General features: G+C 44.7%; 2 protein-coding genes across 5 annotated transcripts in view; both read right to left on the bottom strand.

The window, feature by feature from the left end:
- Positions 1-6,944, bottom strand: part of LOC102944673 (1-aminocyclopropane-1-carboxylate synthase-like protein 1) — a 31,655-nt gene extending 24,711 nt beyond the window's left edge. The window contains exons 1-4 of the mRNA XM_037890700.2: positions 6,611-6,944; positions 4,881-4,940; positions 3,037-3,107; positions 1,234-1,303 (exon numbers count right to left, since the gene is read on the bottom strand). Of these exons, the coding sequence (XP_037746628.1) occupies positions 1,234-1,303; positions 3,037-3,107; positions 4,881-4,940; positions 6,611-6,757 (348 nt within the window). The 5' untranslated portion in view covers positions 6,758-6,944. The remainder of the gene's footprint in view (positions 1-1,233; positions 1,304-3,036; positions 3,108-4,880; positions 4,941-6,610) is intronic.
- Positions 6,945-19,893: 12,949 nt separating this feature from the next.
- The window catches only part of PEX1 (peroxisomal biogenesis factor 1), a 52,065-nt gene continuing 50,386 nt past the window's right edge, over positions 19,894-21,572 (bottom strand). For all 4 annotated transcript variants that reach the window (XM_043541208.1, XM_007060298.4, XM_037890697.2 and 1 more), the window contains one exon: positions 19,894-20,196. In XM_043541208.1, the coding sequence (XP_043397143.1) occupies positions 20,112-20,196 (85 nt within the window). In that variant the 3' untranslated portion in view covers positions 19,894-20,111. The remainder of the gene's footprint in view (positions 20,197-21,572) is intronic.

Genomic DNA, 21,572 nt, shown 5'->3' with positions numbered 1-21,572 from the left:
TGAAACAAGTAAACAACATTATATCAGCAGAATTACCAACACCTTTGTGGCTGGTTAGAATGTAATACTTAGAAAACTAAAGAATATGCAAGAATTGGATTTGATAAGAACTTTATTAAAAAGCAACCATTATTGTAAAGCAAGATTGTGATCTTGCAAACTAGAGTGTTACATATAATATCCAAGCTGGTCGTGCTTCTACAGTTAAGGTTTTTTAATGCATTTCATTGTAAACCCCAGCTTCACAATTTGTAATATTTTGAAAATAAACTAAAAAAAAAAAAAGATGGTTTGCACTATTGGCTTAAAAAAAGTCAACAGCCTTCTAAATTGAACCTGCATGCACATCACACATGAGCGGCAACACTGAGACCTAAAGTTGGGTTTAGCGGAAAGATTTATAACCACTATCTGTTGGAAAGTTTTTCCCAAAATGTGCAGTCCTGCAATAATGCCTCCTTTCCAACAGTCCAGAGGCTCAATGGTGGTGTGTGTGAGAAAGAAAGAGGTGAAGATACAGAAAGCTCCTTCTAGCTCCCAGCAGCTGGAGGCAGATTAACTGAGGCCTCAAGAGTGCTACACACCTACTATCCAGAGGTGGATAGAAAAGTCTTGATATATTGTTGCCTACAATATCAAAGCCCAGAAGTAAATGAAGCTTTTATCAGCCATATCTTGTTACCGTGCATATGCCGCTCCCAGCTGAAGTCAATGAGAGTTTTACGTAATAACCGCTGGAAGAATTTTAGTGCTCATTTTGTTATACATAAGTACACAAGCTATTACTCTAAATTTGGAACCTATGCAAATGATTTGGGGAGACATAACCGCTTCCCTCCTACCCAATTCATAGTCTTCACACACACAGTTTTTCCATGGCAGTAAAGGGGGTGGGAAGAATACAGCCATAACTCCCTAACCCTTTCAGAACCCAACCTGCAGTTTTCCTCCTCATGGGTATAGCTCCTCCCTACAACATAAATCTGGAGCAAGTGGGCCCTAGAACTTCATGGATTTAAGATCAGTTAAGGGTCAAAGAACAACAGTGTAAGTTCTTCATACTAAGTGGGTTTGTAACTAGTTTCACGTGTTGTTTGCAATCTAGACTATTTTAAATTTGATAAGACTCCTGGAAATGCTTTTATAATACCTTCTAAAAGATAAGCAAATCTGTACAGAAAATATCTATAGCTAAAAAAAGCAAGATGCAGAGATGAAGCACTCATTTCTTACATGCTCTGGATTCAGTGCTTTTGGAGCTTTGGCATACTCAGTGAGAAATTTGGCAATTTCTTCTCTGAAGCTGAAATGCAAAATTAAAACACTTTGCATTACATAATTCTTCTTACAAAAAGATCAAAATACATAAAATAGGCTTTATCTAGAATAGGACAAATGCATGATACACTTTTACTCTCATGAAAGATGGACAAATTTTGGTTCCACTAAGTTCAGTCTCTGAAGATGTCTGGCTTGTTACAGGACTTGAGGTGGAGACATGCAGTAGGCCAAAATGAACAGGCTGGTGTGAAGGACAACCAGCAACTGTAGCTTCCACAGCCTAGGTTGCTTTGGATAGGCTCTTTCCCACTAAAACTGTCTGGTGCAGAATTTTAATAAATGTGGATCAGTTATGACAGGGGAAGCCAAACTGTGGCTCATGAGCCTCATGTGGCTCTTTTACAGTTAAAGTTCATCTCACAGCACCCCTCCTCCCCCCTCAAAAAACTGCCCCACAGTTCCCTATGCCCAGCACCCCCTCGCCCACCCAGAGACCCCTCCACAGAGCGGGGCCAGGAGTTGAGCCATGGGCATGGGGCCAGGCAGCCGGACCCAGCCACGTGGCACTGGGCAGCTAGGAGTGGAGCACTGGGCACAGGCTAGCAACCAGGACCAGAGGAACCGGGCCAAGAGCAGAGTCCCATCTAAAACCTGGGGGTGCTGCAGCATTCCCACAAACCCCTAGTTCCCAGCACCTCACTCCCTCACTGCCGAGAATTCCCCCCACCCCCCACAACCTGCCCAGACACCCACTCTCCCGCCCCCTGCAGTACTCGCCAGCCCTCTGCTGGCAGAAGCACTCCTGCAGGCTGCCTTACGCTCTCGCACCCTCAGCCAGCCCCGCCCCCTGCCAGACCAGAGCAGCAAATTTTGAATTCTTATAGCACACATCTGGGCTGCAGCTCTGTGCTAATTGGGCTGCATGTGGTCACAGGTTGAGAACCGCTGGTCTCGGGGCTTCAGCCCTGCAGTGGCTCAGGGCTTCAGCCCCATGGGGCATACATGCTGGTGCTAGGGGCTTCAGCAGGAGTGGGGTGCCTGCCATAGGGCTGAAACACCAAGACCTCCCTCCCTACAGGGCAGAAGGCCCTAGCCCCATCACCTTGCTGCAGGGCTGAAGCCCTGAACCCCAAGCAGGCACACTGGGCTCTTGAACTTTTGAAGATTATCGTATGTGGCTTGGAGGGTCAGTATGTTTGGCCACCCCAGAACTATGATAACTGTATGAAAAAATAACTAGAAAAAGCAGATGCATCTTTGCACCCACTCCACTGTTGGGACCTGGTTTTGGAAGGAACCCAAGAATTGGTGCAACAAAACTCAGTGAAATCTGAGTAAATCAAGATTATATTCTCAGGCGGACCCCACCTAAGTCAATGGCAAAATTCCCATTGATATTTACAGGATCAGCATTCACCCTGATTCTGTTTCTGAAGAACACAGAGTTATAGCTTAACTGTTCACTGCCAGAGTTTGCCTGTGAGAATTACTGCTACTAGCTGTGAAAGGACCTCCACAGCATTCTCCCCTGCCTATATGACAGGTGTCATGCTTTTTTCGGGGGGAGGCAGTAGGGTAAAGGTCAGAGGAGCTGGAAAAAAACCAGGAAAGTAACTCTTGAAAACCAACAGAAAACAGAAAAACATCTTCAGAGCAAGCAGCTAATATTAAACTGGGTATAAACCCCTGGGTTTGTAGATTAAATGAAACCACACCAAATTTTGAAAAAGAGACAATATTTTAATAACTTCATACCTTTCAATGCCTTGTGTATCAGAATATTGCAAAAGTTGAGGTTCCAGATAGTTCATGTCAGGTCTTGTGAGCTGTTAACATAAAAAAACAGAAAGACGTAAAAAACATACTGTAGAAAAACGTATTCTTACCTATGAGTTTGTGTTCTACTGAACCACATGACAATCTATGTAGTTACATAATACCATTCTGTAACAATGGGGAGATGGAAAATCTTAATATTCCAGAGTTACATCCATCTTCCCAGTTTAAACTTCCATCTCTTTATTTGTAAGATGCTCATCAGCAGTTTCTTCAGATCAGCAAAAAGTTATTTATGGATTGTCCTGTCCTGGTTAAATCCAACACATTGCTGCGTGAAAATATACTAGTACTAATCTCAGAGATTCTATAATTACTGTTTGAATACACACCAAAATCTCCACCATTTTCTTTTAATATTTACAGGAGGTGCAGCATTATTTTAAAAATGAAAGGTCAATTGTGTTTAAATTACCTTCTCAGCAGTGTTCCCTCTAATTTTTCCCACACATGTGCAGAATGAATTTTGTTATGTGCACCAATATGGAGGTGATGTGTGACACATCACTTTCATATTGGTGCACATAACAAAATTCATGTGGTGGGGGTGGGGCTGAGGGGTTTGGAGTGTGGGAGGGTGCTCAGGGCTGGGGCAGAGGGTTGGGGTGCAGGGGTATGAGGGATCCAGCTGGGGGTGCGGGCTCTGGGGTGGGTTGGGGATGAGGGGCTCAGGGCTGGGGCAGAGGGTTGGGGCAAATAGGGTGAGGGTTCTGGCTGGGGGTGCGGGCTCTGGGGTGGGGCCAGGAATGAGGGGTTTGGGGTGCAGGAGGGTACTCCGGGGCTAAGGCTGGGAGAGAGGACTCCACCCAGCTCTCTCTTCCCTCTGCAGCACCTGGGCTGGGGCCATGTGATAGGCGCCCCACCCACAACTGATCCAGGCTGGGGCGTGCTTCAGGCCGCCCCTCCCTAAGCCGCGACAGGTTTGGGGCTGAGTTGGGGCTGGGGGAGGGGCGCCCCCATAGGTGTCGACTCCGTGGGTGCTCCAAGGCTGGAGCTCCCACACAGAAAAATTAGCAGGCGCTGCTCAGCAGCACACACCGGCAGCCAAGCTCCCCACTTCCTCCCAGCGCCTCCCGCCTGCTGGTGGCCCTGCAGACCAACTCCTCCCCCTCCCTCCCAGCGCCTCCTGCCCGCCCTGCTGACCAACATCTCCCCCTTTCTCCCAGTATCTCCCACCTGCTGCGAACAGCTGTTTCGCAGTGCGTAGGAACCTTCGGGAGAGAGGAGGAGGAGCAGGGAGGGTGTGCGCTTGGGGGAGGAGGTGGGGAAGAGCGGGACGGTGGCAGAGGTGGCAGAGCGGGAAGAGTTGTGGTGGGCGGGGACTTGGGGGATGGGATGGAGTGGGGGCGGGGTCTGGGTGGACTCAAGCACCCCCGAGCTAAAGGGGAAGTTGGCGCCTTTGGTGCATAACTTAGCTTCTCAGTTGGTTGGGAAGGAGACAATAATTTTACCTGGTACAGTTAAGAAATAGCCGAAGCAACTGGGTTAGATTTTTGTATTTTAAAATGTGAGTCTAGTCTGAAAAGTGACTAATAAAGACAATGTGCAGTTCCATATACAAATATTAAGTATAAAGCGTGGTTGTTTAAAAAAGTTGTTTGTCATAATGCTATCAATTAGCTAGAGATAATTAAAGGCATTATTTATTCTGTTCTAAATTATTCATCTGTAAAACACCACACCATTATTAAAATTCAACTGACAGCTGCAATACCATTCTATAGGTCAAAATCCATAATTCCAAATTATTCATATCCACTTACTCTTTCCTGTATTAAATCATAGCAAAGTTTGTTCTCGCTTGTTCCCAAATTCAAAATGCCCTGAAAGAAAATGACAGGTATTAAACAACTGAGGTCATCTAAAAATAATCCAGTTTGGATTCCCTTTGTTTTTATAGGAAGGGCCTTAAACATTTACTACCATATCTCCAACTCAGTGGCCCAAACCTGTTAGCCAGAGTCCAGTATGAAAGATTGCCAGAGTTGAGAATAACTGTGACAGGCTATTTTATCATAAGCCTTGGGATATTTGGTGCTTTTCTTAAAGCCTCAACTCCTGAAGCCAGGTGATTATGTGAGAATCTCAGTTTCATTTAAAATTAAACTAAGTTTCTAGTTCTCCTAGTTGTGGAGAAAAGCTTGAAAATGTTACCCATAAAGGCTCAAAAACTAGGAGGCAAATAAAGAGAACCCTACATTTTATTTTTTAAGCTCTCATGATTTTTAAGTTAACATTCTGTTTTTGATTGTTTGTGGCTGACAACTGTGCCAACAGCCTGACACATTTCACTCTGCTCTGGACAACAAGAAACCTTGTTTGTATCAGAAAAACCACTAGCCTCTGGAAATGGAATCAAAGGAGTTGGAATTGTTTGCTGGCATCCAACAGTGTGCTAGCAAATGAATGCTCTCACAATATAGAACACTGATTATTCCTAATCCTGCCGGAATATAACACCAAACAATACATAACATTGGTTGCTGGGGCAGGGAAGTGGTCTCATTATGCAACAGTGCAGCAGACACGCTCATGTTCTTCTGACACGATGCAAACAGAGAGGGAGCAGAGGGAAAGGCAGGAGCAGCAGCAGCACCTCCTTGTTAGGGTGATTTCGGAGCAGCGAATAACGTCATCATAGTATTACTGGCACAAACCAGTTTGAACCACCGTGCCCAGACTGGCTCAGCAGCACCATCCACAGCGAACAGCAACAACAATGCGTCTCGCTCTCCCCCTCCCTCCCGTCTTGCGTCTTTACCCCTAGTCACCCTGCAGCAGCCCAGTTCACAGAGGGCCGTTTTAAAGCCCGGCTTTAGGAATCGCGAGGAACCCTACACACAGTGCTTAATTTGTAACGACACAGGTGCCAGGGCTCAAATATTATTTTTTCCCTTTCAGAACGGACGTGGCAAGCCCCGAGGTGCCGGGACTATGAACTACCAACCCTAGCGGGGCCAGGGCTGAGCCTGGCACAGATTAAGCACCGACCTCCCCGGCCCCGCTCAACCACCACAGGTGGCCGGGAAGGAGGCTCCAGCGCTTAGGCTGCTAACCTGGGACTCTGGTGCCCTGTGTTCAATGCCCTGCTCCTTGGGCAAGTCACTCCCCCCCGCCCCCGCCGCGGTGTGAACATAGCCGGGGTGCCTCGGTTCCCGGTATGGGCAAGGGGGATAAGGGAACTGCAGCCTCACGGGGGGGGGGGGGGGGCATACAACCCTGTGCGGGGCTCTGATACCGGGGCGATGGGGGCCCTGTCAGCAGCTCCCATGGATGGCTCGCCCCTTGCCTGCTTCCCCGGCCACAGCCTAACGACCCCTGCCGTCTGCCGGCACCGGCTCCAGGGAGGGAACGCTCTTCCGCAGCGCCCATCCCCGTGTCGCGGGCCCCTTCGCCCTCTCCCCGGTCTGCCGCTCGGAGGGACGGACGCCCCCAAACCTGCGGGACTCCTCAGCCCCCCCCCGCCGGAAGCGGCCCGGCCGGCTCCCCTCACCCGCGGGTTGCGGTCCCGGTCGAAGGGGTCCGCGATGTACAAGTCGAAGCCTTTGTCCAGCAGGCCCCGGGCGCCGCTGGCGATGCGGGAGCCCCGGGCGGAGAGAGCCGCGGCCCGACCATTGCCGCCTGCGCCGCCGCTGCTCATCCTGCGCCCACAGCAGCCCTGCCGGCGTCCGGACAAAGGGAGAAGGGACAGAGGCGGCGGGGAGGCGGCGCCTTTCAGGCCGGGATGCTGAGAGGGACAAGCCGCCCCGCCCCATCAGCTGGAGCCGCCCCCCCTCCTCACAGCGCCCGGCCCAGGGTGCCCTGAGGTGAGGACCGCCCCTCGCAGTCTCCCGCCCTGACTTCGGCTTTCCGGAAGCTGCAGGCTGGAGCCCCCTAGGGCCCTCCCGCGCCCCGGCCCGGCCCGGCCCGGCCCTGGGCTAGCTGAGGAGACGCTGCGCATCGTCGGGTGCCAGGGCCTGTCCCCGAGCCTCTCCCGCGCCGCCGGGACACGCAAGGCCGCAGACCCCCTGGCACAGTCTCTCTCCTCCGGCGGGCCCAGGCAGATGGCCGCGCCCTGAGCTGGTCCCGTACGTGCGTCAAGCCCAGATGGTGTTGTGGCAAAACGCACGGGGTTGGTTCTGAGCTGGTATGTTAGGAGATTAAATACAGGCGTTGGAATTGCCTTTTAAATGAACTTCGCAGCATTATAAGTATTTCACAGGGACAGGAAATGTGCTTTCCGCCTTACAGTGCAGCTAGGGAGACGTTCGCTCCCCCTCACAGAGATTCTCATTTCAGAGCTGATGCAACAAACAGGAAGGACAGAGCTGCCTGCCCGAAGGGCTCGTCTATACCCAAACTTGTATGGAAATAATGAAATCTGTTTTCATTCACACATTTGGAATAAGTGCACTGTTTTGATACAGTTTTCGCAAAATCAAAATAGGTGCCAGAGATAGCTCAGTGGTTTGAGCATTGGCCTGCTAAACTTAGGGTTGTGAGCTGAATCCTTGGGGGGGCCATTTAGGGATCTGGGGCAAAAATTGGGGATTGGCTCCCTTTTGAGCAAGATGACTTCCTTTCCAACCCTGATATTCTAAGTCACAATCTCTGTTTTGCTTTTGTCTTCTGCAAAATGGGAGTACTGTAATACTTATTTCAGCCAGGTGCTGTGAGAATTAGGGTGTCTGAACTCAAAACGGCAGCTGTGCCACTGTAGGGGTTCAGTGTAGACCTATCTGAAGGGGATCGGTTCTCCCATGGGCATAGGTAATCCACCTCTGAAGAGGGAGTAGCTAGGTCCAGGGAAGAATTCTAGACCTGCTACAGTGGGGGGTCATGTAGGCTAGCTGCATCATTCCAGAGTGGATTTTTTACACCCCTGAGTGAAGAAGCTAGATCATCCTAACTTTTTAGCGTAGACCATGCCTGAGTTAGTTAATATTTGAATTGTGCGTTGGTTATGTAAAGCATACTAAGTGCAGAGCAGACTGTTCTGACTGCATCTTATCTAATATAGGGCTGAGACAATGGTATTTTTGACATGGAGAAGAAAACCCTAGGATTCAGATAGACCACAACATAATGTTCTTTTTTTTTAAATCAATACTTTGACCTTGGCTTGAGTATCATCCTTATTACTGGTCTTAGAAAAAGTGCTCTGTACCTCCAGAACAGATGAGTGGCTTAAAAGGTGGAGCGTCGCTTGTCAGTACAGAGATTTTACCTTCATATCTGCTGAGCCCCATATACTAGAAAACAGGTACTGGTTTATTTAAGCTATTTTAACTGCTGCTTTTCCAGAATTAATTTGGAGGTAGGCATGGTGGATTTGAATCACTAGTCAGGAAGATTTGGTTTAATCATAGATTTCTACATAAAAGTGGCACCTTAAAGACTAACAGATTTATTTGGGCATAAGCTTTCGTGGGTAAAAAACCCACTTCTTCAGACTAACAGATTTGTTTGGGCATAAGCTTTTGTGGGTAAAAAACCCCCTTCTTCAGATGCATGGAGTAGGTGAAGAAGTGGGTTTTTTACCCACAAAAGCTTATGCCCAAATAAATCTGTTAGTCTTGTCAAAGTCAGATTCAGGACTCACATAATTTGTCAGACCACTCAGTTTATTAGCAAAGCGCTTTGCTAATCCACCCAGATGTGAGGCCCTTTCTGAGGTTCAAGATAACTTATTTATACAGCTAAGCCAAAGCCAATTTAACATAAGAGACAAAAGAAAGAGAAACTGACAAATATACATACATATCTTATTTGCATACTAACGTTTACCAATCTCCTAGCTCAGTAGGAGCTCTAAGTTAATTAGTTTGAGGACCCATTGTCTCACACTCCTTAATGTTTCTCTTCCTGACAACTATATTTCAACAAACCCTTCAAGTAGCATTTCTTTAATGAATTATAATTTCAGTATAATTCATTCTACTTTCACAATCCCTCCTTTTGGTCACGCTACGCAATGACCAACAATGACTGGGTTCCACATATCAATTATTCTTTATCTCTTTGTTCATCAGTGATATTTAAAATCATCAAATTAGCACTCTGGTTTGGGGCAGCTATCTGTGTAGCAGGCCTGACACAATTTTGGATACAACAGGAAAGTAACTGAAAACATACAAAAATTATTAGGATTCCAAACATGAGAGTTAGGGCTCCCTGAAACAACCAGTTTCCTATGCCAGAGAAATTGAAAAGGTTACTTAGTCACTTCCATAAAGAACTTCGCTCTTCGTGGGGAAGATATGCGATTTGTTCTAAGTGGCTAGCACAATCTATTACCTCATTGGTGTTGTCTGGTATATACACACAGCAGTCTCTTCCAATGAGAGCACAAATCCCTCCTTTTGCCATCAGCACTATGTCCAATGCCTGACGGTTTTGGAGGGCCATCTGTCGGATTGCCCCTGTTTCTTTGGACAGGGCTCTTTAACTTTCTCCGGTTTCATTTGCCATTATTTCAACTACTGCTTGTAACCTTAGGAGCCTTTTTTGCATGGTGTATTACTCCCCCTAATGGTATGAAGGAACCGCCAATGGCCTCTTCCCAGGTTAAGGGGCTTATGTTATATACATACGATTGGGCATCTGTTAAATCCCTTCTTTTTCACCTGAAATTGCGGAGGCGTTCGAGGGAAGGTTCCTAGCACTCGGAATTGTGGGAAGAGTCGGGCGGGATAACAGATTCCTGACCAATTAGCTGGTAGTGCGGTATAAACTCTGGTCCCACACACCCAGTGATGGCCTATTAAGGCCAGGAAGGGTCGGTTGCACCCATTTGTCATATAGGTGTTTGCAAAGGAGGAGTAGTATCCCCCAAAGGGTACAGGGTAATTCTCCTTACGAGGAGTGGTGTTATTTGCATGACATTGAAAGATTGTATTGTTTTCACTAAGGTTACTGTAGGGGGAACATGAGATTGATTTCTCTGTTTGATCCCAGGTTCAGAAAAAATTCATATCTCCATATCCGGTCCACCACTTTTTAGTTTTGTTTGAATAATCCCATACACCACTGGCCGCAATATGCTGAAGGCAACGGCTTTTCCTCAGATCCAGCCCTGTCCCATTACACACCCAACACCAATGACCTTTTCCCTCCACCATACTTATCCATTTAGATGCATTTATTCCTACTGCTTCCCAAGTGTCATTGCTCTTCCATATTTTGTTAAACGGACGAGGCCCTCCAGTGAGGTCTGGGAGCTTGAGTGGGATAGCCAGAACAGGAACACCAGTTTGAGAGTGGGCTGGGATGTGGCTGCAGACCCAGCAATTAGAAATATTAAGGGTCTGAGCTATCCACACCTGCTGCTGGATAAAATAATTGTCATTGTGGTCTCCCCAGACCATAAGATACCAGCAGCCGAGGAACAGCGTCTGCTTCTGGCAACCCTTACGAGAGCGTAGATTGTAAGGTATTGCAGACTATTCCTCTACGTCTTCTTCTGGAGTCAAAATTGACTCTGCGTTGTCCTGAGGTGATGATTGGTTCTCTGGGGATGGTGCCTTCTTACACTGTGAAGCATGTATCCACGCTGCAATGCCAGATAGTCTAACAGCCGTCTGTGTAGTAAGCAGTACCTGATGAGGACCCTTCCACCGGGGCTCCAAGGCGTGCTTTCGATGATGGCGCTGTACATAGACCCAATCACCTGGCTCGAGGTTGTGGCAAGCATCGGAGGTGGGTTCCGTGGGCCAGGCGACTCGAACCTGTGAATGGAAGTGACTTACAGCTTGCATTAGTCCCTTGCAATACTGAAGGAGCGCACTGTGAGTCAAGTTCAAATCTGGAACGGGAGTAATGGTAGTCATAGCTCGCATAGGGCGTCACATAACAATTTCAAAGGGACTTAATTTATGCCTTTGGGATGGAGTGGATCTCATGTCCATAAGGGCTAATGGTAAGGCTACTGGCCAGCTTAATCCTGTAGAGTCACAAATTTTAGCAAGCTTATTCTTAAGTACACCATTTTGTCTTTCAACTGCACCTGCACTCTGTGGGTGGTAGGGACAGTGCAACAGGTGTTTGATACGCAATATACGGTCCAGGTGCTGAACAAGTTGTCCAGTAAAATGTGTACCCCGATCACTGGACAGAGTAGCAGGAATTCCCTTGGCAGGCATAATATGATTTAACAAACATTTGGCAACAGACAGTGAGTCAGCCTTGCGACAAGGAAAGGCTTCAATCCAACCGGAGAATAAACATACCATAACCAGTATAAATTCATATTGTTGACACTTAGGCATTTGTGCAAAAACGGTGCTTGAGGCAGGCCCCGGAACCCCTGGGCCACTTTTACAGGTTTACCAATATTATGGCTTTGGCAAATGGTACAGGCTGCACAGTGGCGGGCTGCAAAAGAGCTAAAATGGGGGGGGGGCCACCATCCTGTCTTAGTTACAGCAGAGACCATCCCCTCCTTTCTGCCATGCGAAACACCGTGTAGCAGGGCGGCCAGAGATGGGTAGAGTGAAAAGGGGGCTACAAAGGCGCCAGTAGGCGAGCGCCAAAAGGAATCGGGATGTAGAGAGCAACCTTGGGCAACCCAGGATTCTTTCTCGGTTTCTGGCGCAGAGTCTTGGAGCAGGGTGAGGTCAGTGAGGGACCAGGAGGGTAAGAGGAGAGCGGAGAACAAGGGAATCAGACTTTTCGACTAGGCATGCTGCAGCAGCCACAGCACGCAGGCAGGGGGGTAAGCCGTGGGCAACAGGGTCTAAAGTGGCAGAGAAATAAGCCACTGGGCGGTTCTTTTCTCCGTTCCTCTGAGTGAGAACTCCAAGTGCACACCCAGATTGTTCGTGGCAGAAAAGGGTAAAAGACTTAGAATAGTCAGGCAGCCCTAAGGCAGGGGCAGAAGCCAAACCCTTTTTGAGGGAAACAAAGGCAGAATTGGCCTCAGGGGGCCACAGCATGGGGTCAGGCACAGAGAATCGAGTGAGTTCCTGGAGAGGTTTTGCAAGGGAGGCATATTGGGGAATCCATTGTCTGCAAAATCCAGCCACGCCTAAAAACTTCCGGACCTGGCGTGGGGAGCGGGGTCAGGGAAAGCTAAGGATAGCTTGGATGTGGGTGGGAGAAAGTGCACAGGAACCCTGGGAGAGGAGAAAGCCAAGGTATGTGACAGAAGCTTGACAGAGTTGTAGTTTAGAGCGAGAAGCTTTGTGACCCTTATTTGCTAGGGCAGTAAGGAGCACTAAAGAGTCAGTTTCAGAGGCAGACAATGAAGGGGAACAGAGGAGTAGATCATCTACATATTGGACTAGTGTGGACCTGGACAGGAAAACAAGGTCAGCAAGGTCTCGGGCTAATGCTTGGGAAAAATATGACGGGCTTTCAGTATACCCCTGGGGCAGTGTGGTCCATGTGTACTGTTGCCCCTTGTAAGAAAAGGCAAACAGGAACTGGGAGTCAGGGTGAACCAGGACAGAAAAGAAAGCAGAGCACAAATCAACAACAGTAAAATGAGTTGCATCTGGTGGGATAGAAGCCAGAATCTTTGAGAGAGGCAAGTTTTGATTCTGTCCACCTATGATTTGCCTCTTCCCACCACTGCATGAAACAATCAACCTCTCCTTTTGCCAATTTAGTTTTAGGTTGGCCGAGTTTGTCTTTGTCCCAAGATCCTAACAGTGGCCACTGAATTTTGGGATTCTCCTGAGTTAGCCTTTTGCATTCCCATACACATCTTCCCCCACCCCCCCTCAAGGTCAGCCCTTTGAAGCCATCCCCCACCCATGTCATGAGGTTTTCTGTTCATTAAAACACAACAATGCTAGCAACAAGACAAACACCACAGACAAACAACACAAAACATAGATCCATGGTATTCTGAGTTATTCTTCCGCTGGCGCCAGCTTGCTTGTAGAGTCTAAAAACAAAAGAAACAATTTCCACCCCCCTGGTGGGGACAGATTATTGCTTAATGATAATACCACTTTCTTTTACAAATTTCCTTGCTAATTGCAGGAAAAACAGAAGAATTACCTCCAGGCTGTACTTATTTTGTTCTATAGTCAGGCTAGTGAATTACCCCACTCACTGGTCATTTATGAAATTCATGAGATGGTGTACCTCAGTTTCCCCTCTTGTGCAACAGACCATGTTTGCAATAGTTTCTCTGCTGTACCAAGCTATAAGTTTATTCTCAGGTAATAGCTGAGACACAGCTTCAGATTTTAGCACTATACACACACACAAAAAATTCTCTTTTGCCTAACATCCCTTGCACTGTGATTACTCTTTTACACAACTGTACCCCAATTACACTTCCATCTTGTACAACTAGACACAACCAGGAGCAGCCAAGTTAAGTTCCAATAGAAACCCCTTACATCCTTTAGTGATTTTGATTATATTACCCAATAGTCAAACAATTTTGATCAGATTCTCTCTCTGCGGGCTGCCTGCAGCAGTCCGTTATAGATCATTTCTGTGGGAAAAGGGCCCATTTTCCCTCAGAATAGCTGTAAAGGCTTCTGGGGACAGAAGCGTAGTGGTGGTAGTAGCCACTCTACCTGACCCCCTTAGCCTAGACCATTTTTCAGAAATTTACAGGAGTCCGGACTCTTCCTAAAATACATAAACTGAGTCGGCGTTCCTTTAGGGAACTGTCCCGACTTAGACGTCTGGTTACCCATACAGGAGGACTTCACACACCAATCACACAAGAAGGAAAGTCGGGTTTGTCAGACTGATGCCCGGTGCAACACACAAAAGGAGCCCACAGGCTACTGCCTCAATCGCCCTTGCTTTCACACCAAGGGTTTTACCCAAGGCGCGGTGCGGCTGCGATTGTGCAGATTTCACTCACGCAGACCGGGGGGACAGGAACCCTTTGGTCAGCCGATCCCCAGACGGAGATGGCGCCCAGACTCAAACACACCACAGGGAGGACGGATAGACACAGAGACAAGACAGTCCTCAGTCCGGACAAAACACAGAAATAATTACCTGACCAGATTTCTGATGTCAGATCCCGGGATCCCTACCAGAACAGAGTGGGAACCAACAGGTTCGATGGCGTAGACTTCACTGTGGTCATGCACCCTTCCGTTCTGGTGGAGGACCGCTCGGGCCAAATGCCCAGGTGCTGGCTTGCCACGGCCATCCTAAGAACAGTCAGGAGTCACACGGCCCCAGTGAAGACGGTTGCCATCTCGGTGGAACCTCTGAATTGTCAAAGTCAGATTCAGGACTCACATAATTTGTCAGACTACTCTGTTTATTAGCAAAGCGCTTTGCTAATGCACTCAGATGTGAGCCCCTCTCTGAGGCGCAAGATAACTTATTTATACAGCTAAGCCAAAGCCAATTTAACATAAGAGACAAAAGAAAGAGAAACTGACAAATATATATACATATCTTATTTGCATACTAACGTTTACCAATCTCCTAGCTCAGTAGGAGCTCTAAGTTAATTAGTTTGAGGACCCATTGTCTCACACTCCTTAATGTTTCTCTTCCTGACAACTATATTTCAACAAACCCTTCAAGTAGCATTTCTTTAATGAATTATAATTTCAGTATAATTCATTCTACTTTCACAGTCTTTAAGGTGCCACCAGACTCCTCATAGTCTGTATCCACAAAAACAAACGCAACTACGCCTCTGATACATAAAAGTGCATTCTTGTTGGTTGTTATAACCTTAATACATATTCTTCACAACTCAGAGATAGATGAGCCCCAAACTGGGTCTCTTTTACAGCCTGCTGCCATTATAGGTTTTCCCTTTTAGTGAGAGAATGGTATGGTAGATCTGAAATCAATGAAGGCTATACTCAGAAAGATCTCAAGACTTCTGGAATATGTTGCTCAAACAGTTTCACTTTTGTTTCTACTATCTGTCCCTCCCATCTGACATTTATCTTCAGAGTTCTTCTCCTTATCAAGATCTGTTCCACCCCCAACAATCTTCTATTCACTGAACTTTTTGAAACTTTGCAGGTTTAGAGAGAGGCAAGGGACTGACTCCATGCACACAAATTTGCAGAGGGACAATAGGGTTGAGGTCTGTTATTTCTCACCTCTATATATTATTTATTTATTTAAAACATTTTTGCTGTTAATAAGCATGTTATTTCTGGATACACACATCCACAGTTTGAGAACTGCAAAACTAAGCATCTCTGATGGTATCTTCTAGACTTAGCACTGAGTCCCATTGGGTAGATAAAGATTAACCTAAATAATCTATACAGAAGCCCCTGGAACCCCATAAGATTGGGTCCCTAATTCATGAACTATTGGAACTCATTTACAAAACTTTTCTTAAACATAACATGAATATATTGTCTCATAGTATAGAATTAGAATTTATAATCCCAATTTCATGATGAGATATCTTTGAGCTATAATGTATCTTAATTAAAACTATCTTTAGATAGGTTTTTTCCCTCAAAAAGCATTTTATCAAAAAAAATCCAATTTGAATTAAAAAAATCCTATTTTTTTAATATTTTTTTACAAAAATCATTGATTTTTATCCACCCTGGAGGTAGGTACAGGTATTTCTGTGAGTCTGTCAGTGTGCATGGGGAGGATGGATACGTGAGGAATGTCACACTGTCATGCCCAGGAGAAAAATTTAATGTGATGGAAGTTACAAGGAGGGTTTACCAGGATTTAAGAAGGCATAGACAGGAATAATTCCCCAAGGATTCATGGACATTAGAGGGTCACAAGATGTTGGTTTTAAGTTAAAATGTCCAGCAATGTGTTCTGCTGCTAATGTTGGTACTGAATGGGCTGCTGACTGTTGCTTCTCCAGTACCAGTGAGGCGGCCTTGCAGCACTGTCTTTGATTTGTGCTTGTTTCTCTGTTCTGCACAATAGCATACATGTGACAAGGCAAGCTTGGAGTGTTTATCACAGGCAGTGCTGCATGGAGCAAGGGAACAGTAGTAGTAGTATCATGAGAGCTAGTGTCACTCAGTATGAGACAAGGGGTGCACGCTGCTGCATTTAGACTAGTAATTCTCCTGTGAGGCCACAGGATGGAAGACAGACTTTCCATCAGGTTTAAACTACTTCTGTTTGTTTTTTTAAAATTACCTGTTTTTTGCTAAGGAAATTTTCTTCTGTTAATGTTAGAACACCATGTCTTTGATCCATTTTTAATATGCAGACTACTGGAGTGTTTTTTGACTGCTATCCAAATGGGTGTCAGAGAAATTCTGTCCCTGCAGTTGTCTAAGAGTAACTTTTCTGAGCTGTTGGCAATAAAACCATATTGTGCACCAAAGAGGCTTGTAACTCTCTACTATCCAAACAAGATCATGTTATATTAGTTACATATTTTTTACATAGTACTTGGAGGCTACTGTGACTTCCTAGAAGTTCCTTCGGAAATGTTATACAACTGCAGCGTGGGATTAGCGGCTATTAGATAACCACAGCACGGGATGGATCTCTTACACATAGCAGTGCTGTCTGTCCTTGATTAACCTCCAAAAACAGAAGAGAATTTAAAAACAGAAATAGCTTGAATCGACTAAAATCATCTAAAGGTTTCTTGACCAATGCAGAGTGAACATGGGGGAGAAGGTGACATTGGAACTATACTGCAGACAGGAACAGACCTGCCTTTTATCCATTGTTTGTTGCAAATTTTTGTGGAGACTGGTACTTACTGGTTTAGGTACATGTGTAACAAAACAGCTATTCTGCTGTGACCCACAGAAAATTGATCTCTCACACCAGTTTTTATATATGAAAACTGATTTTTTTTAGTAACAGATCAAGGCAGAAGCATCAGTGGGAGTGCCGCGCCCGCCCCGCCCCGCCAGCACCTAAGAGTTAGTTAGGGATATTTTTAGTAAGAGTCATGGACAGGTCAGGGGCCGTGACATTTTGTTTATTGCCCATTAGCTGTCCATGACTTTTACTAAAAATACTTGTGACTAAATCTTAGTCTTACCTATGACTGGTATGCAGTGCCGGAACCAGAGGAATTCTCCCCAGGCTGGCTAAGGGTTTCTTATGTCCCCTGTACACCATAATCATACAGCTGAATAAAACAGTCTGTAGACATGCTTCATTCCATTTGTTAGTTTTTAGTTATTATTGAAGGATCAGACCTTGGCTGAATGATAGATTCCCTTACTGCTAAGATCATCAATATTCTGTAAAAGAAATAAATTAGAGATTCTAAACCACTCCCAGAATCCACCCTCTCCTAAAATCAGACAGTGTTACTCCGGCAAAGAATTCTATGCAGGATTTGGTTCAATGGCTCTCTTTTTTGGGGGATCATATTGGAAATCTTGTGCTGACTTAACTGAAAAATCCAATGCAAAACACCATTTCCTTAACTATTTTGCTTCCAGGAAGCAAAACAAAACAAAACAATCCCTTGCACTTATGTAACCTTGTCTGTATTTAGCTCTTGTTTCTTTAGATACCCATCAACTACTAAGAAAGAATGGCTGGCAATTGAGAACATTTCAGTTGCAGCTGACAAGACAGATGATAACAGAGGATTGAAATGATAACCTAACTTTTACAGTCAACTTTTACAGTTTATAATAAGCACCCAGAAAAAAAATTGACTTCACGGCTTTATATATCACATCAGGGGCACAGGGTGACATAAGGGATTAGTATTGAGGTACAGACCCTTTCATCTTTAGCTCAGTGGTTCAAATATAGATTATGTCATTATTATCCAGTGACTTTTGGTGGCCTACTTGAAATTAGTGTCATGATCTCAGATTAGTTCTAATGAACACATCACAAACACTACCATCCCAACTGTCACTAACTGGCATCCTTGTTCACCATTTTACTTCTATAGAGGGGAACATGAACAAATCTATGCCCCAGTTTTATGTTCATGAGCTGGTGTGGCTCTTGGAGAAAAGTAGAGCAGCCAAGAGATGCTTTAAAAAAATATGGGCTCATTCTTGGGTTGCCTGTGGGTAGTTTCACAACCCACAGCAGCTGAGAATTATTCCTGGCATACCTCATATGCTAGGTTTTGTGAGAAGGCCTGCACAGGGCAGCCTATGACTAAGGCTGCGAGTCTTTCAAAGAGGTCATGGAAGTCACAGATTCTGTGACTTTCCAGGACCTCTGTGACTTCTGTAGCAGCCGGTGCGGCTGACTCCAGGGCCGCCCGAGCAACCGGTCGGCCAAGGGCCAGCCGAGCCAGCTGCTGCTCGGGCAGCCCCAGGAGCCCAGGAGCAGTGGTCTGAGAGCAGCAACGGTCTGGGAGCTACAGCAGCGGGGCCTCAGGCCGCCTCATGCCCAGAGCAGCTGCAGTGGGGCCCTGCCCCCCCAGCAGTAGCATCAGCAGAGCCCAGGCCGCCCCAACAGCGGCGGGGCTCAGAGTGCCCCCCCCGGAAGCAGCAATGTCCCTCAGGGCGCCCCCCAGAGCAGAAGCATCAGTGGGAGCACTTCTCCCCTCCCCCCCGCAGCACCTAAGATTTAGTGAGGGGTATTTTTAGTAAAAGTCATGGACAGGTCAGGGGCCGTGACTTTTTGTTTATTGCCCATGACTTGTCCATGACTTTTACTAAAAATACTTGCGACTAAATCTTAGCCTTATCTATGACTGGTATGAGTGCCTGAACCAGAGGAATTCTCCCCAGGCTGGCTAAGGGTTTCTTATGTCCCCTGTATACCATAATCATACACCTGAATAAAATAGTCTGTAGACATGCTTCATTCCATCTGTTAGTTTTTAGTTATTATTGAAGGATTAGTGAAGAAGAGATTATCTCATATCTGCTAATTGCTAATAGTGACCTCTGGCTGTATTACCCACAGCTCCAATCAAGGTTCAACCATCTTTACATCTGTTAGTACAGCACATCGGTAACAATCTACTTGCTCTCTTGCTCAGAGAATTTTTGGGGTGGGGGGGTGGAGGAGGATAGAGAGGAAGTAAAATACCATTATTATATTTATTAACTTCCTCATTAAAAAGAGTGAGGAGGAAGTAGAGTAGTATGTACTGTTAAGTTTTCATGAAAGCTTTGCAAGCCATGGTATGTAATCCTAGTTTCATTCTGCAGGGTGAAAGGGGATCTCAGTGTGGAGCCTGATGCAGACTTGCTTTCATTTTAAGATTGTCAGTACAATATTTGACACTGAAATACAATATGCTATTTAAAAAAAAAACACACACACACATACTCTGACTATGAAGGTGACTCCACAGAGCATTTTACTGACAATTTACTATGTTCTGATGCTTATCAATATCCCAGTTCTCCAATTGGTCATCCCTTCAGATTTAGAATTTCAATGCTTTCTCAGATTAGTTAGCTGGAAAATGAAAGCATCTTTTCACTTTTTAAAAATAAATCTATCCTGTCTCTGTTTTCTTACTTTAGAAGGTAAACTTAGATTTTGGTTTGTTTTTAATTCTATTCATCTATAGCTGATCTGAAAGAATATATTGGACTACTTACCTACCAATAAACATGCAGAATGTTTCCCCCTTAGACTTATAAAGACCATAACATACATAGCTCAATATATTTGTATATTTCGACTGTTGTTAGTTACTAAAATGTATCCATATAAGTTGTATAAATACCCTGCTTCTCCTGAACACAGAATTTTGGTAAATCTACCTTAAGATGCCATTTGGTTTTCATTACAACTATAGATATACAACTGTATAACACCTGTGAAGAAAACACCATATATTTGTTGTGAGGAAGAAGACAGCTTGATAAAACCATCAATTCCTTCCAAAAACTGCACAATGATAAGTTCAAAATCTGGACTTCATTGGCAGATAAGCAATTAGACACATTGTAACCAATGTTGTCTCAAAATGTTTAATACCAATTTGTAGGAAGACACATTTTTCCAAAATAAAATGTCAAATAATTTTACAGCACTTAAAATTAATTTCAAAGAAAACTGTCGTTCAGTCACTGCAGTAATAAACCCATATGAATATAAATCTTATTCTGATCTTATAATTTAAACATCTAACATTTAAAGCTACAATTTAGTGATTACAATCTCATGAAAAATTATTACGCTAAAGTCACTTTTTGTCCTGGTCTGAAAGTTGCTCCATTCTGCCCTTTCTTCTTCTTGGGATGCTGAAAATTCTCATAGCTAGAAACAAAAATAAATAATAGCATATTAGTATAAGATGCCATCATTCTTTTCAAAATCCTCATTAGTTACACATCAATGCCAATGAAGACCAAACCAGGTGTGTGTGACTATGAATAATGCACGAGTTGTACATTTTAGAGAATACCCTCTTTATACAATGTTAGGAACATACTATGAGTGGTCATAGATTCACATTAATGAAAGATTTCTACCTATAAAGTCCCTTCCAATAATTTTTGCTACAGGATGGGACATTCTTACTCTGTATTAACAACACTGCAGATATATAAGATTACTAGAACAAAATGTATGTTACACAGAATCCTTAGCTAGTTCAACAGATTTCAGTTACTGTAATTCCAAATCCTTGTGAAGTTCCCAGCAGATTGTGAGAGGAAATTCTTATACTCCCAAGCTCTGAAAAGCAGTGACCCTGAGTTTATTCTCTAAGAGATAATCAACTCAGGGATCAAAGTACAGTGTTAGGGCAGCCCACCAAAAGGGCCTGAACTTAACACCTCTTCAACCAGACCCAAAACAAAACAAAAAAGTCCCACAAGACCACCCAACTCCCCCTTCCCAGTTTCAACTTTCTCAGGTCACTATGAAATTAGGTCTAACTTAGCAATGATATCCATGTCAATGGATGTGAATATAGTAAATGCAGATTAAAACATTAAAAATTGTTATAGAACTTTTGCCTCAGATTAACTGCTCCTTTTCTCTCTGTATTTTTCCTCATTTTTAAAAAGTTATTAAACTCAAAGGAACAAAAAACGTAGAGACAAAAATACCACTTCCCAAACCAAAACACCTGACTTACTTGCTGTAACAAGCAGCTGAAACCACTGCTTGTCTGGTATAGATGCAGGATGATTCTAAAATATTTAAAATACTACTTGCATATTCTGAAACATTAGAATTCAATTGCATGTTAAATTATTTAAGGTTTTACTTTGCAAACAAAAATATGAATACAACTAAAAATGTGAATGTTTTTTATACTTTCATGAGCAAAGAAATTTAACACTTTGCTCATGTAACACGCGATCTCAGGGATCCAAGAATCTCTTGGTGCTATAGAAAGCAATATAGTTATACATAATGTGGCTGTAACTTGGAATCTAATTGAGAAAACTGAGTTATAACATGGAGCTTCTGAAATATACTGAAGCGTGTTCTATTCATATGAAAAAGATAGATTAAGTTAATTGAAGATTTTTTTTATTATTCTTGTAGCTACTGTAGATAGTACTTACAGTAGAAACTGGGTCTGACCCAAAGCCCATTGATAGAAATGGGATTGTTTCCATCATCTTCAGTAGTCTTTGGATCAGGTGCATAATTACCTTCATTTTCTAAGGGTCAGTTGT

Source organism: Chelonia mydas, chromosome 2 (assembly GCF_015237465.2).
Source record: "Chelonia mydas isolate rCheMyd1 chromosome 2, rCheMyd1.pri.v2, whole genome shotgun sequence".
In the NCBI taxonomy this organism is placed as follows: domain Eukaryota; kingdom Metazoa; phylum Chordata; order Testudines; family Cheloniidae; genus Chelonia; species Chelonia mydas.
The sequence above is the reverse complement of the archived record's forward strand: the minus strand, read 5'-3'. Positions and strand labels throughout refer to the sequence as shown.